Genomic DNA, 22115 nt, shown 5'->3' with positions numbered 1-22115 from the left:
ATAGAAGCAAGTAATTTTATTTAAGCATACTATTAATACAAATATTATGAATGCATATAGACATGTGGTTGAGTATTAACTGGCCGTTATTATTGTTACAAAAAAAGCGATATTATTATGTGTGAAAAACATGTAAAAAACTGGTTTCACTTATGTTGACCGGAGACTTACTGACCTGTATAGAATGGTGAGTCGACAAACTTTCTTTTAAACATACGGTTTGGTGTTATCCTCGACTGATTCATGTGATACTAATTGTAAGTTAAAAGGATTTATTTATGTGCTGACGGATAAAGAGTGATGATGTTGTTTACTGAGCCAACGGTTACTAACTGCGGATTACTGATACTGGATAACACCGTTTAAGTTAGGACTTCTTACTTAATTAATATGATTACTGAAATACATATTATTGATTCATTATTACTATACGGCTTTACTATTTAATGTTTACGGGTTTATTGTCACTATATGAATTTACTGTTACTAATGAGTGTTTATCAATATAGGTACGAATATCGATACTATTACTGACAACATTGTTTATTAATTTACTGTACTATACTAATATTATCACCGACACTGATACATATGCTAATACTTGTAGAATGTTTTTATTACTACTATTGCTATTGACTATTTTACTGTTTACCAACTCTACTGCTATTGTATGCGAGTTTTATTATTTCTGCACCGATTCAGTTGACTGTGATTGAGGGGCGTTGCTGGTTTGGAGAGAAAAAATCACAAGTTTTTCGATCATTAAAGAGAAGAAAATATTGACTAGATGAAACATGATTGGGGATTGTATGAAGAGTTGGGCTGGTTCAACTTTGCACATATTTAGGATAGTGACAAAAATAATGTTGATGTGAAATGAAAAGATATGCCCAAATGGAAAATTATTATTTTGTCACCACCATGCAATTGAATCAAATGGAAGAATTGAAAATATTTATTTAAGGAAATATATTGTGGGTGCCAAGAACCCAAACTTGTTATATGGTTAGGGTTGCATTCAAATCAAGTTTAATTAAGGCTTCGTTTTGAACAGCTTTCTTACCGCTTTTTAAAATAGATTTTTAGTACAAAATTTTTTATTTTAAAATTTTTTTAACTAGAATCTGCTTTAGAAAAAAAAAAGTTCCAAATAAAACCTAAATATCAAAGCTAGCACACTCCTAATAAAATATTGAGATAGTAATATGTCCTATAAAATATCAAGCTTACATATAAACTAAGTGATCATATTTAGAGTTATTATTTGAAGCATGTATGGATCCCTACAATAACTTAGGCTTCGTTTGGGACGGCTTTTTCATTGCTATTTTTGTACTAAAACTCTGTTTTAGAAAGCAATAAAAAGCTGTCCTAAACGAACCCTTAATTTTTTCTATTGCTCCAATATGAGAGATTCAATTTGACTCACACAAGAAGAAAAGGTGAAGAAATAAAGATCTACTTAATATTATTATTTTCAATAAATTAGCATTTAATTATTCATGTTTTCATAAGTTAACAAAATGTAAAGATTTAATTTAAAAAATTTGAAGGTGGATTTCGTAAATGGCCAGGATTTTATTTTTATAAAACTTTAACAGCAAAGTATGTAATTCAATTGCGATTCTCTAACTTGACCCATGACACGAAAATGACACCACATTGGCCAGGTCCAAACGAGCAATCGTATATCGATCGATCGAGAGAGAGAGAGAGAGAGAGAGAGAGAGAGAGGCAAACGCAACCAGTGTGCGATCTCCGAATCCGGCTCCTAGATTTGATATCTCTGCAGAATCGACTAAAGTCGTCTCATGCCATCAAAGGATTGCTTCGATCCGAGTAAGTAGCCCTGATCGCATTCGGAAAATCAAATTTATGTCGGCTTCCATCATCCTCCGCAGGAATCGTAGTAATTGCGCAAAACCCTCTCCTGATCCGCAAACACTCTAATTGCCAGACGGGGTGATCCGTTGGGTGATTGAATTCTTCAAAAAAACCTCATCTTACTATTATGCTCTTTTTCTTGATGATTAATGGAGGGAGTATCCGAGTGGGGCGCCTCTCCAAATCCTTCCGATGAATTTTCTCCCCGGCCGGATCGCTGCTCCGACGCTGATTTTGGTGATTCTTCGCTGGCTTCGTCCAATTTTTCCTCTTGTGACGGATCGGAGTTTGAGCGGTACTGTAGCGCGAATTCTGTGTTGGGGAGTGCGAGCATCTGCAGTTCGATCGGGAATTACAGTGGGATTGGAGAGGAATTTCTTTCGGAGGGTTGCAACTCGAAAAGGAAGTTCCTGAGAAGTCGTTGGAATGGATGCGAATGTTTGTCAGATGGAGGTGCTGATACTCCTAGGGCTAATGGTTGTTATGAGAATGCCTTGGCCAGAATGAGTAAAAACTCTAGATTGCTTCACGGATCCACAGAGAGCTCCTCATTATGCTATGGCACATGTGGAGAAGATAATACTGAAAATTTACGGTTACCATGCTTTGCCAAGGGCAAAGAGCCATCTGCATTTTCTTCGGTTAATTGTTCGTCTGAGGGAACTGATGGTGATGGGTATTCAGAGAAACAAGAAGACGAGTGTGGTTTGAATGAAAATTTATGGAACATACAAAATGAAGCTCATTTGAATCTTGAAGTTGGGACTGTAATAAATCCTGAAGCAAATGAAGATGCATTTTGTATATCAAAGCTTTCAGAAATTGATGATTCAATGCTAGATTATGGAACTGATAATGAAGGTAGTATTCAATTTTGTGAAAGGAGCTTTAAACTTGTTGAGAAAACTAAGCACGAGGATGAGAATCCACTTTTTATAAGTTCTTCCGTGGCTTTTGGTTCCAATGATTGGGACGAGTTTGTGCAAGACACAGAAGGAGGAGGTCTGGCTTCACTCTCATTGCTCCTGGAACAATCTTCTCAGCATCAAGATAAGCATATTGCAAGAGAATTTGAGGAAAAGGTGGAAGATAGAGCCGTAGCTAGTTTTGAAGTTGAGAATCTAAGTGTTAAGGATGTGGAAGATGGTGATTTTGTATCAGCAATCAATCATGAGGCACAAGCTATCGATATACAGACCGGGGTTAGTGGTGGTAGATATAGTACACTAAACAGACATGAAGCGGATGCTGTTGATCCAGCTACAAAAAATTCAGAATTTGCTATTGCTCTTGGTTTGCAAAATACTCTATCTGAAGGCAATGAAGTGAAATGCTATTTAAATACTCCATGTGATACCGCTGCAAGGAAAATTCATTTATCACTTGGCGGGGACAATGGTGTCCAAGGCGTACATGAAGCTTCTGAAAAAAATTTTATAGGTGAATCAGATGATATGCTAATGCAGTATCATTACGGATTTAATGGTGCAGGAGGAGAAATTAATAGAGCTGAACTTGGTAATAATAGTAGCGCACTGGCTATGAGCAATATTGGTGATGGTTCCATCATACAAAAGGTTCAGGGGAATGATCCAAGCTATCCTCGTTTAGCTGAAGCAAACAAAGAGAGTGAGGTCAGTAAAACTGCCAGCCTTCTTGATAATTTAAAATCATTCAATCAGTTTATATACTTTTTATTGGTGGCTGGTGGTGCCTTCTAGTTCTTGAATCTCCGCATATTATTCATTAATATGGTATGCTTTATTTCCCCGGTTTTATGGTGTCTTCTGTGCTTCTATGCTCAATCGTTTTTATACTTGCCTTTATGCAACAACATACTTTGTGCTACTGCTGATTTTATACTTCCTGTTGATTTTATTGGCCATTATTTTCCGTATGTCATTGTGCATAATTCTCACGATTTAACTTTAATTGGTGAATAGAACATTGAAGATAGGTTAGTTGAGCTGATATTGGCCACCATAAAAATGATTTTTAACCTTTTTCCAGAGGCTTGTTTGCTCATTAAAACTGAGATTTTTGTCTGGGTTTTGATCATCAAAATGTTGGAAACTACCATTTAGCCTATAAATCTTTCTTTCTTTGGCTTTCTTGTCTTTCAAGTGTTACTAGCAAGTGTTTAGAAGAGATAGAATAGGCTTTAAGTAAAATAACTTACTTAATTCTAAGTGTTTATTCAAAATTTGTTGACAATTTTATTCTAACTTTGCATCTATAAATCCTTATTCCTCTGCTTACCTCTCTTCATGAGTCACTAAGAAATATTAAGCTGATTATATAATAGATTTAAGTGAAGCCACTTATATGGAATTCTGTTTTTTGTTCATTGTTGTATTTCTTTTGTCTTAAGTTCCCTTTGATTTACCTTTTGGATAGATATGTTAAATTCAAAAATATCTATAGCACCAATTCATCGGCATTGAATGGTGAATATCATAAGGAATGCAGCAGTTTTATCTTCCCTGGCTGGAATTTTTATTGCCTCAGGTTACCTAACGTAAAGATACATCAGGTAGCCTATAATATATCGCCACGTGCTCTTTCTCTTTACCGTGCTGCCTGACGACCCAACCCGAAACGAATATGCGCGGTATTTGCTCGGTATTGCTAGGTACTACTCGGTATTTGCTCTCTATTTGCTCGGTACTTGCTCGGAAAAGGAAGAAATGGCAGCCCCCCTCAACCCTTCTTCCTCCAAGCTCTGTCCGTCTCTTCTCCCTCCCATCAACCAAGCTTCACGTAAACCACTGAAATGCTTTGCTTCGTCTTCCAGCACCCGTCCATCTTCTCATCCCGCCTCTTTAGTGCTCCGTTCAAATCCTCCGAGCAATACGCGAACATAGTAATCCCGGATTCGTTCCGGGTTGGGTCGTCGGGCCGCACGGTAAAGAGTAAGAGCACGTGGCGATATATTATAGGCTACCTGATGTATCTCTACGTCAGGTAACCTGAGGCAATAAAAATTCCCCTGGCTGGGCCCCTTAATGCAAGAAAAGACTAGGCCTTTGCCTTGTACTTTGTGCATTATTTAATCACTTGATGCTTACATGTTCCGTGCTTTCAGACATTCATTTTAATTAAGCTATTTCAAGCCTGCTAATTCCAAAATGTATCTACTTGTAAGGATGGTTCAAACATGTATGCATCCATGGACAACCATAATCAGTTAAGTTGTCAACGTGAACTACAATGTTGTACAGTTTTCAATTCAACAATCAATGCACATCTATTTCAAGAATAATCAAAACTAAAAGGGCATGCTTAGTGCACGAAATTCCAACAATGTGGGGTCCAGGGATTATGCAATGCAAGAAAATTATTAATAAATATAGATTTTTTTTAAAAAAATTTTTTGGGATTTTGCGGGCTCCAAAAATTCGCGCCCTGGCCTCTCCGTAGACCCCCCCCCCCTCTTTCTTTTGTTTCAAGGTCATCGAGGAGAGTTTTAACGAGTAGGTTTCGAGGCAAAATTTTAGAAGGCATATTGGGTTTTAAATAAGACACTACCCAAAGATTTCGCTCTCATTTTGCGAGTACTTTATAATATGAGTTCAGGTTTCCTATAGGCGCAAGCCCCTATAGTTGATTACCCCTTTCGATAACGAGAGAGAACTTTTGATTAAGGCTAGTCGTCAAACAAATACGAAGTATTTGGCATATAGTAGCATTATGATTTGATATTTGAATATTTAATATTTAAAATTAAAAAATTCACCATCTTATACTTAAAACGGATGGTGGGGGGAATGATGATGAGCCCGATCAAGACCCCATGGTTCTATCGTCCCGGACCATCATAGTCCCTAGTCTACTTGAGCAGGGAGGTAGTTGATCCAACCTAACCAAAGGATCCTTGTCGGTAGTCGTGGCTTGCTTCGTCTAATAGTACCTTGTAAACTTGGGGTGTATGTTTGTCTAAGGGGACAAATTTGAATCCACCTTAGCTAACATAGGGCTTAATGCCCTATCGATTATATACTATTGATTCATATCTAAAGGATTTGAAGTTATCGGGGAACATGCGAGCTTTGACCATGACCACAATTTAGTTGTGCAATTTGGCGACAAAATCATATGGTTCAAAGGGTCCTAGTCATAACTATTTACATGTGGTCTATTTGGCGGCGAACAATCGGTTAGAGGACACGTGCAACGTCCTTACTGGAAAGAGATTGATTGAGAAAGAATCATAGTAATATTTTCGACTAGACATTGGCTCTTTGTGAGTTGAAGTAATTTTCAAATTTGTCCATCTCGGCAAATAATTGCGGAGGGAAGATGTGTATTTGTGATGTGAAACCAGGAATTGTTTCCAAGAAATTAATAAAGTTTTGTTAGAGTTATGATAATACGATTTAATGCGTCTCAAATTTGACAATTCAATAAAGATCTTGGAAGTTAACCGAGTCTAGGCAAGTCGTTACAACTAACTTTGCAAGATCTATAAAATAACAACCTCAATTAAAAGTAATGAAAATGATTAGCCAACTAGAATCTGGTGGTTAACAAAGCGATTGTCTCACCTTGAGGCTTAAGATCACTCTTCTATGTCTAGGGTTATTGGAGGAAGAAGAACCACACAATAAATGAGATCACTCCGAGGTAGACGGCACCGACGATCCGTAGAGGTGGAGAGGGAGGCGTAGGAGGTGGAGGTGGCAAAGAATGACGACCTTCGATGATCCACTCGTAGTCCGCAAATTGTCCGTCTATGACGTGCACAAGAGTGGAGAGGATTCGCTCCAAGTAATCTCCCACTGTATCGTCGTCGTGGTCAAACCCCGCGTCAAAGAATGGGGATCGAAGTACGTGAATATTCCCGTAGACGTCAAACACAAGTCCTCCTTCAAGCTACGGGTCCGCCATGCATGTTGGGATTGAGTAGGGGAGACAAAGCAAGGAGGTGAGAGAGCTAGCCGTGAGCTAGGGAGAGAGGGGAGGGGGTCACGGTTTTGAGAGGAGAGAGGGGGCGGGTGTGGCCTTTGGGAAATAATCACAAATCTGAATTTTAATTCAGATTTCCAAGTTTAGGAGGTTTTAATTTCAGTTTTGAATTTCAAAATTGAAATTAATGTGAGAGGGAAAGAAATTAGGAGTAATTAAAGAGGTTTAATAGGGAAGAAAGAAGAGAGAGGGACCGGCCATGTAAGGTGGTGAGGTGGCTTGAGGATTTGAATAGGTGGGGACCACATAGAAGTAAATTAATATAATCAAAATTCTGATTTTAATTTCAGAATTAATTATATTAAGTAACTCCCAAACTCATATGAAAATAGGAGGGAATTGAAATTTGAATTTCAAATCAAGTGTAACTCCTATTAATCAACTTTCCAAATTTGCTAGGGCTTGATTAGGAAAGTAATTAAGAGGGGGAAAATTCAAAATCCACAAGGATGAAACTAGGGGAAGGAGGCGGCGGCAAGGGAGGAGCCGGCGGGCTGGCCGGTGGCTGCTGGCCGGTTGTGGGGCTGCAGGCCGACGGCCTGGGCTGTCCAGGAGGGACGGCGGCAGGGAGCAAGGGGAAGAAGGTTGTAGGGAGAATTTCTAGGGATCCAAAGAATAAGATTCCAATCCCCCACAAGTGTCTTCAATCCGAATCTCCGCAACGACGACTTAAACAAGAGAAAGAAAAGAAAATATAAGGAAAAAAAACCTAGAACTCACAAAGAGATCTAGTTTCTCCTACGAACTCACTAAGAGATCGAGGAGGTTTGCACTCACAAAGAGAACATGAAATGTAACTTTTTCATTCATCCAAAAACTAATAAGCAAATATAATGATAAAGCCTATATATAAGCTAACCGAAAATAAAAGTCAAAAGACAACATTGCCCTTGGGCTACAATAAACACTAACTCCCTCATAGGGGTACAAATGGAAAAACATGAAATAAAAATTGCATGAATAAAATAAAACATCAAAAATAAAGACTCTGAATCATGGCCGTCGCTCGACAACCCCTCCGATGGTACGTGTGCTGAAATCTTCTATGGATGTCCTCATCATTTTGCTTTAAGTATTTTGATATTTTTTATTTCAATTTTAAATGTTTAGATTTTGATGATTTTGAGTTTGAGTTTTCATGAGGATTTGTGAGATATTTTTGGATATTTGTAGTTCCATTCGGTTGGATTTTCTATCACATGACCATCATCATGGCATGTGAACAATTTTATTTTATTAGTTAAATCTTGTCGACTCTGTCAACTTGTCAATAGAAGATCGGACTCATTGTAGGTTTTAGATCTTTATCAATGCATTTTTCTTGTTATAGACCTTGAAGTCCTAATATGAATATATAAAACAAATATCCCAGTCAACACCATAATCGTATATTTATTTGATGGTTAGAACCATGTCAAATCCTATGCATTCATGTATAAGGATCAGGTTCGAACTTAAGTTCATTTCTTGACCCGCGCAACATCCTCATATCTCACGTGTATACCTGTAACATACTTGCCGGGGCCCATGTGAGTATATATTCTTATATGCAATTTGCATGATGACGTGTCTTATATTTTACAATGTGTATATGCATGATATAACTATATTGATGTGTATTTCAATGCATAGGGGGTTCTTTTCAATAATCAGCTATGGAAATGGTTGTCATTGAACAGTGCGTGGGGTTTCATTTAGGAGTTTAAAAATGCCTTCTGTCCACTTATATGCATGTTGCAAATCCGATGACGTTATTTAGCAGCGTGTTGGGCCTTATTTGTCGCGCATCTGCAATGCAATTTAGTTCACTTCCTCGTCTTCATATTATTATCTTTTCGGTATTCAACCCGTGGGAGTGTACTTCATCCTGCAGGCGAGCTGCACATCGTATCGTGAGTCTTTAACCTATTGTTTGCATGCGAGCCGATTCATCTGATGTGATAGCCTGACGTTGCAAATTTACTACCTCAGTTTACCAGCGGCCAGTAATTTTTACTACGAATTTTCTACTTTTTCTTACAGGTGAATTGTAGTGTTGTGCTGCATATCATTTTTTACTTTATGCAGGTCTTCTAGTGTTGCCCGTAGGTTGACTGTTGTATGCATGATGGGTTATCTGCTATTGCTTGCAAATATTCTATGGATCACTTACTACTTTCTACATACACTATGTCGTGCATCGCGAGCTTTGTTGAATATGTTTGTGAGTCATCAATGGATATTCAGAAATCACGAGCTCAGCTTGTAGGGGATCAATGTGTTTTGCCTAACATTGAATGGTGATTGACTGTAAGGTTGTCGTAACATCCACCATTCGTTGTTGATTACCACTCGTTGGCATATTACTGTGCATACGACAAGTCTTCTATCATTGCCAGCAAGTATTTGTATTCATCGTATGATGTACTGTGTATGTTTTTAAGAGATTTTGTTGTTGCAGGTGAGTGAATGTGCTCATTTATGTGTTGATATATTATGTTGGGTGAACTGCATTCACCACTAATTTATTCATACATATTAGTTAGCAAGTTGCTACTTTCATGGTTGATTCTCCCTACGCACACTGATTGGAAAATTGCTACATCAATTGTGTATTAGCCTTCAGTGTTCATAGGGGCTCTACAATGCTTGCAGCACATCTGTCATCGCTACTTGTCACTATTCGTAAGGAGCATTATTGTTTGCAGGGGATCGATATATTTTCTTGACGCCGAACTGTTGTCAACTTTAGGAGTGTCGTAGTATTCATTGCATGATGCTTGTGTATGTTTGCAAACGGTGTTATTATTTGCGAGCAAACAAGTATGATCATCTACAAACTAGCGTTGACTATTGGGTGAGTTGCAGTCACCACCAATTTCCTCATGCACGTTGGCTAGCGAGTTGCTAAATTCATTTTCATCTGCTATTTGATTTTTGTTTGCAAGAAAGTAGTGCTTGGAGTTGAATGGTATTGATTGTGCGCAATGAAACCCTTGTTCGCCACAAATCCCTCAATTTTGTTGGTTGCTTGATGCAGTTATTATAAGCAACGTATTCTTATCCATGCATGAATTATCTTGTTCATCAAAGATCATCTGATCTTTGTTTGTAGGTAAGTAACAATTACCTGCAATCCATCATCTTCACCAATAGGTAAACCGCTTTATTCATTTTAAATTTGTTTTGGTCTTTCACTTGTAAGCTATTATGCTCATGATGAATTCTCTGTTATTATTCAGCCCCCCTGCTTATATTAAATGCTAATCGTTATCATCTCTCTTTGAGACTTATTTTCTTGCATTTCACTTTAGACATTTTAGTTTGCATTTTTATGTTGAATATTAGATCAAGTTCTCTGCTGTTAAATTCACAAGTTCTGTTCCCTGCAATTTTAGGTTTGGTCCCCACATTTTGGTTCAAGTGAAGTTTCCTGTAATTTGTTCAAATTCAGTTCAAGTCCCTTGATGTTCAGTTCAAATTCTATGTGTCATCATTCTGAATTCCGACAGCCTCTTGGCGTTTAGGGGAAATTTCACGAGTCTGGACCTTCCCACCACGACAAGAAAGACGTGTAAGACAGGTGTCGGGCAACACCGCTGCCATGGTCGTTAATCCCACTATGCCAAGAAAGGCGTATATAGGTCTTCAGGGGTACCTATTTGAAACACAGTTGTTTTCCTGCCGGCATTGAGACATGCGCAAGTACTTAGAAGTGTCCCCGCCACTCTAAGAAAAACGTGTATCACTTTTGGGTTGGTCCTATAAATATATTTGACTGTAATAGTAAAAAGGGTAAAATGGGATAGAGAGTTAGGAAAACACCTAGGTAACTCCTAACACTAGAAAGATGAAAATCCTTGCCTAAAATTATTCATTTAGATAAGTAAAAAGAAAATGACAGTTCATGAGGTTATATATTTTTTTTAAAATATATATGCTTTTCAGGTTTGATTCTGTAATATCGGGCAGCCTTGCAGGAGTGAAAATTACCTTTTGCTATGTAACACTAAGAATTTTTTTGTAATCATTGCTTTTCTTTTTATCTTCCATTTTGCTCATGATTTCCTTTCAGTATTCAAGCATTCCATCACCATGTAAAAAGAATGCTTAACTTTATGATGTTATTATAACGTGTATTTATAAATTCATAATGTTTGTGATGAGAAGGCACAGGCCAAGAAACTTGTTACAAATGATTCTTATGATGAAATGGTTCTTGAAATGGAGGAAATTTTACTTGACTCCGGGAATTGTCATGGATCCATGTACCTGCAAACTAGTCAAGGTTATATGAGCCAGCAGCTGAGTCATTTTGGGGATGACAGTTCAATTGCTTCCACTTCTGCCACGGATGACATTCATCCACCTGTTCAAGTCACTTCAAAAATTGATCGAGTGGAGGTAGTTGGGGCAAAACAAAAGAAAGGAGATGTTTCTTTTGGGGAGAGGTTGGTTGGTGTGCGGGAGTATACAGTATATCAAATTAAAGTTTTGAGTGCTACAGATGAATGGATGGTTGAACGTCGCTACCGTGATTTCTTTGCTCTTTATCGACAATTGAAGACTCTTTTTACTGGTCATGGTCTGAATCTTCCTTCCGCATGGGCCAGTGTTGATCAGGAGTCGAGAAAAATCTTTGGTAATGCTTCTCCAAATGTTGTCTTGGAGAGAAGCATACTTATTGAAGATTGTCTGCGTTCCATATTAAACACTAGATTTCCTTTTGGAATTCCTAGCCCATTGATCATGTTTTTGACTCCAGGAAAAGCAATGTTCAAATCTGGCCTGCTACAATCTCTTGTTCCTCAATATCTGCAGAAGTTTGCTGAAGTTGAAAATTCAGATCGTGGTGAGGCACGTCCAGAAGATACTGCACTGTTGGGGAAGACCATATCGCTTGTAGTTGAGATAAAGCCTCACAAGTCTATGAGGCAATTGCTGGAAATACAACACTATACATGTGCAGGTTGTCACAGACACCTTGATGCCGGGAAGACCCTCTTTCGAGAACTTGTACAGACATTTGGATGGAACAGGCCCCGGTTTTGTGGATATACTGGGCAGCTATTTTGTGCTTCATGCCATACAAATGACACCAGTGTTTTGCTAGCAAGAGTATTGCATCACTGGGATTTTACCTCATATCCAGTATCTCAGTTGGCTAAAGCATATCTCGAATCCATCTATGATCAGGTACTATGATTTTTAACATTTTTAATGACTAAAAAAATTGATATTTTGTACTTCTTCTTCATTATATTGCATGCTTTATATCATATAGCCTATTGTTACTTCTTTAAAACTTTTTATCGTACTATAGTTTAATTAAGATCATTTTAACAGCTAAAATCATTGTTTGGCTTATATGCACTCATTCCAAAACTAATTTTATGTATTCATTAGTTTCACTGATTATTAGGTGTTTAATATCATAATTTTATTTTAATGTCGTGGAAACATCTAAGCATTTCCCTGAGGTAGAATATGGCTCAGAATAAACTTCTGAAAGCTTGTTATGTTATGTTTCCTTTTCAGCCTATGCTCTGTGTGAGTGCTGTCAATCCCTTTCTATTTTCCAAAGTCCCAGCTTTGCTTCACGTCATGGGTTTCAGAAAGAAAATAGGTGCTATGCTTCCGTATGTCAACTGTCCATTCAGGAGTTCTATTCAAAAAAGCCTTGGATTTCGTAGGTATCTGCTTGAAAGCAATGACTTCTTTGCCCTTCGAGACCTTGTAGATCTATCAAAGGGGCCATTTGCAGGTACTTTTAGTTTTATGATATTTGTACCTGTGCTCTTACGATCATTTTTATTAAGCTGTGTTCAAAACTCATAAATCAATGCCCTAACAAAATTGTAACAAGCTCTAGCGCTGAGGAAAAAGAGGAATATCAATCTATTGATGCATGGGAACTGTATCTACATTATAAGGTCCACCCACACATGTACAATATTCAAGATAACTTCATTTCCAAATGTGTCATTGTCCTGTAAAAAATAAGCAGTGTTCCTTCTTGCAGGGCTGTAGCCCTAATGTACAAATGCGATTGTTTTCAGTGCTTTATAGCATGAAAACAAAGCTCATAACAGTTAAAACACGAAAATGCCTCTTTGTACCGTGTCAGAGAACCAATATGCCTCTACTTAAACATGCCATGCCGCTCTACATAGTTTTTACTACTTCTTTTTTTCCCTGAATGAAAAGCTAAGATGAACCCTTCTCCATAAAATCAACAAATTAAGTTCTAAAGAAACAAAAAGGTGAAAAAGAAACAGAAAAATTAAAACTGAAGGTACATGAACATAAGTAATAAGCAAGAAAAACTTTCTAGCATCTTTTGGCCACTTGAGTAATAGTAGATTTCAAATAGTCCACTTGATCAGCTTTATTTAGTCAAGGGATTTTTTGATTTTGGTCCTTATATTTTGAGCCTTGATAAGTTTCCATCCTTTGGTATTTGCTTTTTCATCGTTTTTTTTTTTTTTTTTTTGCTTTTTCATGGTAATATGTACTTTAGCAATTATTAAAAAAAAAAAGGTGTTTTTGGGTTGGGTTCCTTTTATAGAATACATTGAGGCTTGCGTTCAAAATGTTGGCATTTAATAATGTAAATGACCACAAGAAAAAAATGCAATTTGGTTCCTCCTAGGTTTTGGTGTGGTTTGGTTCTACTGTTTTTTTGTTTTTTTTTCTAAATGAAATTTTTTTTGTGTGCTTTTAGAAAAGGTATATTTGGGTCTTTTTTCTATAGAGGAATACATGCTAACAAACTTTAGGGTACATGTGGCCGTAGTATGAAAGCATGGTTGGTTGGAAATAATTTAGATTAAATTGGTGTTTATATTTAAATTTAACTAAATATATTATATCAAATATTTAATAAATCATTTGTATTCTATAATAATAAGTAATATTTGAATAATTTGGTTGTAAAATAATATAATCGAATTTTTTGTTAGAAATATAATTTTGGATTCAAATCTATGTTTATGATGGTCACAAGACTATCATAAAAAGGTTGTCATTTGATGCTTGTCAAATAAGATATATGCTGCATCTTCAAAGGTAAGACTCCTCAAAGGTTTGGAAGGCTTGGGTTACCTATTTAGTTAGGTACTAGAGACTTAGGGCCTCAAGCACTTTATAAAGGTAAGATACCACCTAAGTTTACTGCACCTTTTCTTGATAATGCATGTCACAAAGGCAAGTACTTTAGTCTCTTCTTGATAGAGCCTTGGGTAAACATCAAATAGCCTCTGGTGAATGTATTATAACACCAAAGTTTTTTATTTTCTTTCTCTTATTATACGTATGATGTGCATTATATTTATAAAGTGTGACCATATATGTCATTGATGCAAAATAATGCGCGTCATAACATATGGCACCGCATGGCACACCTTCGACTCTATTTGCTTGAAGCAGTGCACTAATTCAAAATAGTGTGTGCTATTTGCACCATGAAAGATAGTGCTCACAAATTTGTTTTAAGCATTTTAATTTTAAAATTATAATTTGTCTTTAAATTTATTAAATATGTCCTTTAATATATAAATTAATATATCTACTAAAGTAAAATACTTAACTCTAATGCTAAATCAGCACCCGCACCCGCACCCTCAAGGAAGAGTTAGCACGCATGCGGAAGAGTTTGGAAGAGGGAGTCGCGAGTATAGGGCTTTAGGGCTTAGGGGTGTAAGTGAGTCAAGCCATCTGGTGAGCTAAGCTCGATGTGCTAATAACCCAAGTTTGAGTCAGCCTACTCGACTCTTGTATGTCAGTACATTTAAAAAATATTAATATAACATTTATTTAAAAAATATTAAGATTAAGGATTTTAAGTGTAAATTTGTTGAAAATGTTTGAATATTATATATTACTTTCTTATTTTAAGTGATTCTTTATTATTTTTATTATAATTTCTCATTTTTTACTATTTTTTTACATACTGTACTGCACGTGTTGGGGCATTTTGGGACATTTGACGGGTCTTTTACGGCAGCTCGTAGAAACTTATGTTTGTCGTAGCCCTTTTTGGATTTCCCTGTAGGCGATATGTTAGATGTGCAACTGGCCTTCTATAATGGCCCGTAGGAGCTTGTGTACAATGTATATTTTTCACCTTTACTTGCGAGTTCTGCACGATCATCATCATAAGCTTAGGGGACCTCTTGTTCATCAAGAGACTTGCATGCCTCAATAGTCTTATCCAACTCAATGTTCAGAACTTGGTTGAACTGAGACTCACTCACTCCATCCCTGAAAATGACAATTTGGTTTGGCTTTCTCCTCCCAGAGCTCGTACATAAATCAACAAGCAACCCCTTAATTATGTCATCATCATCCTTTTTTGGTGGCGGCTTAACTAAAAAGCCAGTCATTTCAACCTTGGATGACTGTGTCCTTATCGATGCCCTGTACATCGAAGTCAGTGACCACTACCTCAAACTAACAACTGCGACAATTGAAGGCACTTCCGGTCGTTCGGGAGAATCATGCGAGATATTCATTCCTAAAATAGTTGTAGCCCTCGAGATGATTGGAATAGCGTGCGTATTTGTCTGTTTGTAGTTGTGAGTTTAGGCTACCAAACTTTTCATTAATCTTTAACAGTACATTTGTTGAGTATTGATCATTAATTCTAGTGGGCACAATGCATTATGTGCTGACATTCACTTGAATACATCTAGATGTATCACATTGTTATATCCACTGAGTCAAATCCTTTTGGTTGCAATTGACATGTTGATTGTGGTATGAGTCTCTTGTAGTGTCATTGAACTCTCGCACAAACTCCTGTACGATCAAGAGATTCACCACATTATCATCATATCACCCGTTGCCAATTGCATACAAGTCAATGTGCTCATTTGAATCTTGATGTTGACTGATAGCTAAACTATGTTCCTCGACAATCCCTTTATGCTATATGGACCCAACTTAGATATCGTAGGACCTTTCTCCTTTAAGGTGTTTGCAAGTAAATGTAGTAAGGATTACTGCATCTTTTTACATGATTGCATGGAGTGTTATTCATTGCACCTTGGTCTTTATGTTCATAGAAGACTTCTATAGTCACTTGTGCGTTGCTCAGTGTTGGCCCTAGAATACTACAATGATCACTTCCTTTATGCTTGTAGGGAATAGGAATGTATGCTTGCCACGATATTATCATGGTGGTATGAACAATCATTGTAGGCTTCTATATTCACCATGCCCATTGTAGAGATGTTGTTAGATCTCCAAATTTTGTTCATGAGCGTATCACTGCACTACTCATGGATGAATCATTGCATGCATTTGGAAATCTTAATCTCATTTTACATTTGCATATAGCATGTGAGGTCCAACATGTAACAGTTCAGCCCACAAATCTTATTCCTTATCATTCAAGTTCCAAGTTCAAGCTTCTTATGCTTATTAATGTTCAATCAACTAATTTGAAATTTTAATTAGCATATGCATTTTTATGTTTGATTAAACATTTAATGATTCAAAACTCAATTCTTTATTGGTCATTTGAATTCTGTCATTTTGCACTTTATTTAAATTCAGTATTCGAGTTCAGGATTAAGTCAAATTTTTAATGTCAATTGTTCAGTGTCCACTTGAGTTCAAAATAGATTCTTTGGTGTCCAAATAAAGTCCCGTGTTTGTTCAAGTCCTTATCATTTTTAGACAAATTTTCGACAGCCTCCCAACGTCTCCCCCGTTTAAAATAAACTATGGGAAACTTGGCCATCCCACGACTCAACAAGAGCGTGTATGGGGATTCACAGTACCTGTTGGAAGACGCATTTCGTTTTCCCCACCATGCTTCAAGAGCGTGTGCAGGTACTTAAAGATGTTCTCGCCACTCTATGAGAGTGTGTACAAGGCTTACCCGCCTCGCCGTATGCGTCGCACCGGGCTTTCTCCTACTGTGCTACGAGAGCGCGTATAGGGGGTTTTACGGTTTGACACAAACGCCAAGGTCGGGTTTAAGTTAGAGAATTATACCTTTGCATGCCGGCAGTGTGATGGTAGTTAGAATGCACAAAAATAATTTTAATAATAAAAATTTTATTTATCTTCTCTTTCCTTTTTTTTTCTTGGTCGCGATATGCAAACGGGAGAGGAGGGTTGGTTGAGGGATTCGTCTGTGAGGGAGTTCGGCGTCGGCGGGTCTAGGGCATGATTTGGTCGCGAAGTTGGAAGAGGAGGGCGATGGCTTCGGTTTGCGTGAAGGTCATGCAGCCGGCGACCTTGGGGTCGAGTGGGAAGAAGATGGATTGGAAAGGTTTCTGAGTAGGTGGAAGATGCGGCTAAGGCAGAGAGTTTGAATGGGGAAGAAGAGCTTGCGGGATTTGGGGTCGTTGGATCTAATCAAGGTCGGAGGGTCTCTGTCTGTAGTGAGAAATGGACTTATGTAGCTGCGGTAGGATGAAGAAGATCAAAGGCAGTGGAGGTGCTGCTATTTGGGATCGAAGAGGAGAATGAGATGCTTGCTGGAATTGTTTCGGCAGTTGGAGTTTAGCATGTGTAAAGAGGTGAAGTAGAACGAAAGTCCTCGCTTCATCTTCATTTTATCAATGACGGGAGGCTGCGATCTAGGTTAGTGCGGGATATCTGCGAACTGCGTCGTTTTGCACAATAATGAGTATTGTAGATGTGGCGCACTATGAGAGGATTTCAGCAGTATTTGCGTATGGGCATAACGGGTAATAATTTTAAGCCTTTTTTTTTTGTTTTCTTTTTTGTCTGATGTGGAGGTCAACAAACTTAGATTTTCGATAAGTTCAGTACAATAATTAGGCACAATCACCTACTCCAATTGGAGATTTAAGATTTGCGGGACATAATACAAAAACTTTGATACTGAAATTTGATGAAGAGGAGAGACGAGAATTTCACACGCCTAATTTATAGCCATCCACGTGAAGAACATAGATCTCAAAAGCTCATAATTGTTTGTAATTAATTTCATTCATTCAACCAATAATCAATAATTTAAATCTTCATCATGTTTCCCTATTTATAGCATTAAGGTTACAAGGATAAGACAATTTTTAAATACGATCTAATCCCAGACAATTTTTAAATCTATTCTAATAAAAAAGAAGATTATCTATAATAAAATATATTAAATATTAAAAAATAAAATAATTTTGGCTATAAACATAAATGAGCTTAAAAGGCTTGAAAATGGGTCTGGTTCATATTTGACCTGATTTGGTTTGACTTTAAGTAGTTGGCTTATGGCTAGTTTGGAAAGCCTGTACTGAATCATTGTTTATACATAACTTGCACTACGTTTGAAAAAGTGAGTGGCTTTGTTTTGTTTTTAGCTTGTTGGAATATGTACTCCCTGCCATAGGGAACTGTTTCCTTTGAATCCGATGCCTCTAGAAGATGAGAAACATAAGCTGTGGTTTCTGTAGAATGAATATTTCAATCATTTTAAGATAGAGATCTTGAAGCAGAAAAGCTAAATTTTCTTATTGCTCTGCTTACTTTTTATTCTCTCAAATGGCAGCGCTTCCTATAATGGTGGAGAACATTTCAAATCTTATCCTTGAGCACATCACACAACAATGCCTTGTTTGCTATGATTCTGGTGTTCCTTGTGCTGCCCGACAAGCATGTCATGATCCTTCTTCTTTGATATTTCCTTTTCAGGTTAGTATACTTGTCTAACAATCTTGCATTTACTAATGAATTTGTTTTAAAGTTGGGAAATCATTAAGAAAAATGTCTAGTTTTAAAATATGAATGATCCTTCTTCTTTGAAATTCCCACTTTATTTATTTATTTCACTACTTGTAATTGATAATATGATGAATGATATATAAAATTCATTCTCCCATCCTTTATCACTCTGACTTTACATGTCTCTTTAGTACACTTTCTTTTTTTTTAACGTGGGAATTTTTTTATATTTTTAATTTCATTTCATCATCACTGCAAACCTCATTCAAATATACTTTTTAATATGTTATGCATGCGTTTAACTACTGCCAATGTCAGGGGAAACAATAAGTTTTTATTTTCTGCTGATTGCTAAATTGGCTTATTTTTGTGCTTCGCATCAATGCTAAAACCAAGCTGTAGAACTTCCATATTGGCCAAAACAACATTAAAACTTTGAAAGTTTCTGAAGAAATTTGTACCTAAAATTTTATCGGATGTAATGGTTTTTGTTACAGTTGTTTGGCTGTATTTTTCTTAACTAGGAAGCAGAAGCTGAGAAGTGCACTTCATGTGGATCTCTCTTTCACAAGGCATGCTACGTAGATCTTCTTGGATGCCCATGTAGTAATCACGCTAATATAAGCAAAAGGTTTGGCCCCTCAGAACCAAGTATGATGGGATCCCACACAGAACCTGTTGGATTTCTTGAGAGGTCTATTCAGCCCCTCGTTTCAAATTCAGCAACAGGATTTTTCACAAATATTCTCACCAAAGTCAAATCAGACAAGATATGGAAACCTAAAAACAGCAGCCCGGTTTTACTCATGGGTGCATTACCAAGTTCTTCTTTGTAATTATTGTTTACCATCATGGCAACATTTGCAGGAACATAATTTGGTAATTGAATTTTGACTATTATATTTTATTTCTTTGTTTTAAGATGCATCTATATATACTGTATATGTGTAAAATTGCAGGAGGGGGCTGAACAATCCCACCACTGTACGCCTCATATTAGCAGACTCAAACTCCATTCACAATACTGGCCAAATGCATCAATTGGATTTCTGATTTAACCAACCCTGCATCGTGAAGCTTTGTGGAAAAGTCAGGCCTCTTTTAGTAAGGTATGCTTTGTGCAAGGGATGTACTACTTTTTTCATTTTAAGGCTATGCATTGGTATTAGACTTTAGAGCCTTTGGCATTTAAAAGTAGGTCGGATTTACATGCACACCACGAAATTCATATGTATTTATATATTTTACATCTAAATGTTTATATTTACTTATTTACTACTTTAATGTCTAAATTAAATCGAAGCATATGTATGAAAGTGTATGTTTTATTTTAAATAAGTTAATGTGATTTAGAGAATTGGGTGTTATATAAGTAAATATAAATATTTAAGTATTAGTTTTTTAAATATATAAGAATTTTATGGTATGTATGTAAATCCCCTTAAAAGTAAATGGTAAGGATATTTATGAATGGTATTGGTTTTGTACTTATCGCCAACTGGGTAATATGGCTCTCAATAATGGTATGAGCAGACGTTTTTCGGTGAGAAGTGGCAAGGATGCTCATGTTGTTTTTCACTGGGCGTGGGCAACCATTTGAGTTCTCACTTGCAGTAAGGTTTCTTCATTTTTAGCAAAAGCGAAAATGGTTAAGGGTTTTCATCTGGATGAGAGTAAATTATGTGTTGGTGCATATGATGGCCTGCCACCCATCTACAAATGAGGCCTTGGAATCTGGAGCAGTTTATTCATTTTTTGGTCCATTTTTTTGCTTGCTATTGTATTCCTCGGCACAATATGTTTTATAAGGCTTGGAGATCAAGATATGAAAAAGGCTTTACAAAAGTGGCGAGTAAAGCATGCTAAAGCTGTTACTTTCTTTCATTTACATCTATATTTGTTTGACTTAGCATTCTAGAAATGTAAATATCATTTAGCTCTTGCGAAACTATTATTATTTATGGGTTGTAGATTATATTGGAGAAAATAGATTCCAAGAGAGGCCGTATCCTTCCTCTCTTAATATTTAAGTTTTTCTGTGTGCATTTTCTCTTTTCATTATGTATTCCTTCTTTATTTCATTGTTGGCTATGATTATTTTATTTGTGACATTATCTACTTATTAGTTTTTAACGCAAGCTATTCAATTCATCTTAAGAAATGTTTGCATTTAGATTGATTTTTGGTTTTCCTCCTGAACGTTTGGGATTGCCTTGCCCAAATTCCTCTCTTCCAAGCATAGTTTTCTTGAAACAAGTACTTAAGTGAGTTGTAAGCTATGCTGCGAGATAGTTAGAAACCTTCAATAGATAAAATTTCCTCTTCTTCATCCAATATTGAACGTCTCCTTAGAAATCATTCTTCAAATTTCTCTCCTTTCTTCATTAACATCATCTTCTTCATCTTTGATGATGCCTTTTTTATGTGAAGTTTATTTTGTATCGATATGATTTTCTTTCATCATTTGTTATATTTATTTTCTTTTTAATCATACATTTTCCTGCATGTGTATATTTTTCTTGAATTATAGAGGTCAACCTTAGAGTCTAAGGTTTTCGCTTGAGTAAAACTGAATATATTGAGTGTAATTTTAGTTGTAATAGACTTAGTGAGGGGATTGTGATTTTGGGTGATCAGGTTATTAATAAGAGTACACATTTTAGATATTTTGGATCTATTGTTCAGGGTGATGGTGAAATAGATGGTGATATTATCAGAAGAATTCAAGTTGGATGGTTGAAGTGGAGAATGCATCGGACTTGTTGTGTGATAGAAAATTTTCCCTCAAATTTAAGGGAGAATTCTATAAGATGGTTGTGAGACTTGCAATTCTTTATGGTGCCGAATGTTGGCCATTAAAATAGAAGCATAATACTAAGTTAAGTGTTGCATAAATGAGGATGCTCAGGTGGATGAGTGGCTTTACTCTTAGAGATAGGATACGAAATGAGCATATACGTGAAAAGGTTGGAGTAGCTCTAGTGGAAGATAAGATTAGAGAAAGTCGCCTTGGATGATTTGGTCACATAAAACAGCGACCTTCCGATGACCCGGTTAGAAAAGTAGAGGTATTAGATTTGACTTATGTTCATAAAGGTAGAGATAAGACCTAAAAAGACTTGGTTAGAAAATATTAGAAATGATCTTTCTTTATTAGATTTAAATGAGAACTTGACTTTTAGCTGGACACAATGGAGAAAAAGGATTCATGTAGCCGACCTTACGTAGTGGAACAAAGACTTGATGTTGTTGTATATTTTTCCAAGGCTTGTTTCCCATGCCTATGCACCGCGGTTGACAGCACAGTTGAACCTGGTCTCGAACAACTTGTTTTTGGTTTTTGGTTGTTTGTGTTGGGCGTTACCTGTAATTATATCCTACTTTTGGAAGAAGCAATGCCCCTAACCACCTCTGCTAGATGTAGATGATTAGCATAGGGCAACAATCGTAGCGTAGAAAATTCATTTCTGTCAGTTTTTATGGTTGTTTCATACTATCATAGATGAATGGTTGGTTAAGTTGAATCTTTTCTTTTTACTTTCTTCCCTTAGTTCTTTTTAATTTATTTAGATTTAAGTTGAATCTATGATCTGTTT

At 36.6% G+C, this 22115-nt stretch overlaps 1 protein-coding gene across 2 annotated transcripts; it reads left to right on the top strand.

Annotated features, from left to right (window-relative positions):
* Positions 1-1631: 1631 nt before the first annotated feature.
* On the top strand, positions 1632-20244 carry LOC110094756. 2 transcript variants are annotated; one of them, XR_003701030.1, is made up of 7 exons: positions 1632-3518; positions 10999-12024; positions 12367-12592; positions 18347-18489; positions 19044-19398; positions 19479-19628; positions 20053-20244. XR_003701030.1 is itself a non-coding variant. In XM_028695593.1 (6 exons), the coding sequence occupies exons 1-5, from the start codon at positions 2034-2036 to the stop codon at positions 19353-19355; spliced, it is 3192 nt and encodes a 1063-aa protein (XP_028551426.1). In that variant the 5' UTR covers positions 1632-2033; the 3' UTR covers positions 19356-19398; positions 19479-20010. The 2 variants fall into 2 exon arrangements, 1 of the variants encoding a protein (XP_028551426.1); XM_028695593.1 differs by lacking the exon at positions 20053-20244 and having other exon boundaries at positions 19479-20010.
* Positions 20245-22115: the final 1871 nt, after the last annotated feature.

This window comes from Dendrobium catenatum, unplaced genomic scaffold (assembly GCF_001605985.2).
Source record: "Dendrobium catenatum unplaced genomic scaffold, ASM160598v2 fragScaff_scaffold_659, whole genome shotgun sequence".
Classification (NCBI taxonomy): Eukaryota; Viridiplantae; Streptophyta; class Magnoliopsida; order Asparagales; family Orchidaceae; genus Dendrobium; species Dendrobium catenatum.
Note: the sequence above shows the minus strand (reverse complement) of the source record. Positions and strands in the feature narration are given on the sequence as shown.

Excerpts from the sequence above, each read along its gene's own strand:
- LOC110094756 (XM_028695593.1), top strand. The coding sequence starts at position 2,034 with ATGGAGGGAGTATCCGAGTGGGGCGCCTCTCCAAATCCTTCCGATGAA. Across the intron at positions 3,519-10,998 it reads AAGCAAACAAAGAGAGTGAG|GCACAGGCCAAGAAACTTGT; the intron begins GTCAGTAAAACT and ends TGTGATGAGAAG. Across the intron at positions 12,025-12,366 it reads TCGAATCCATCTATGATCAG|CCTATGCTCTGTGTGAGTGC; the intron begins GTACTATGATTT and ends TTTCCTTTTCAG.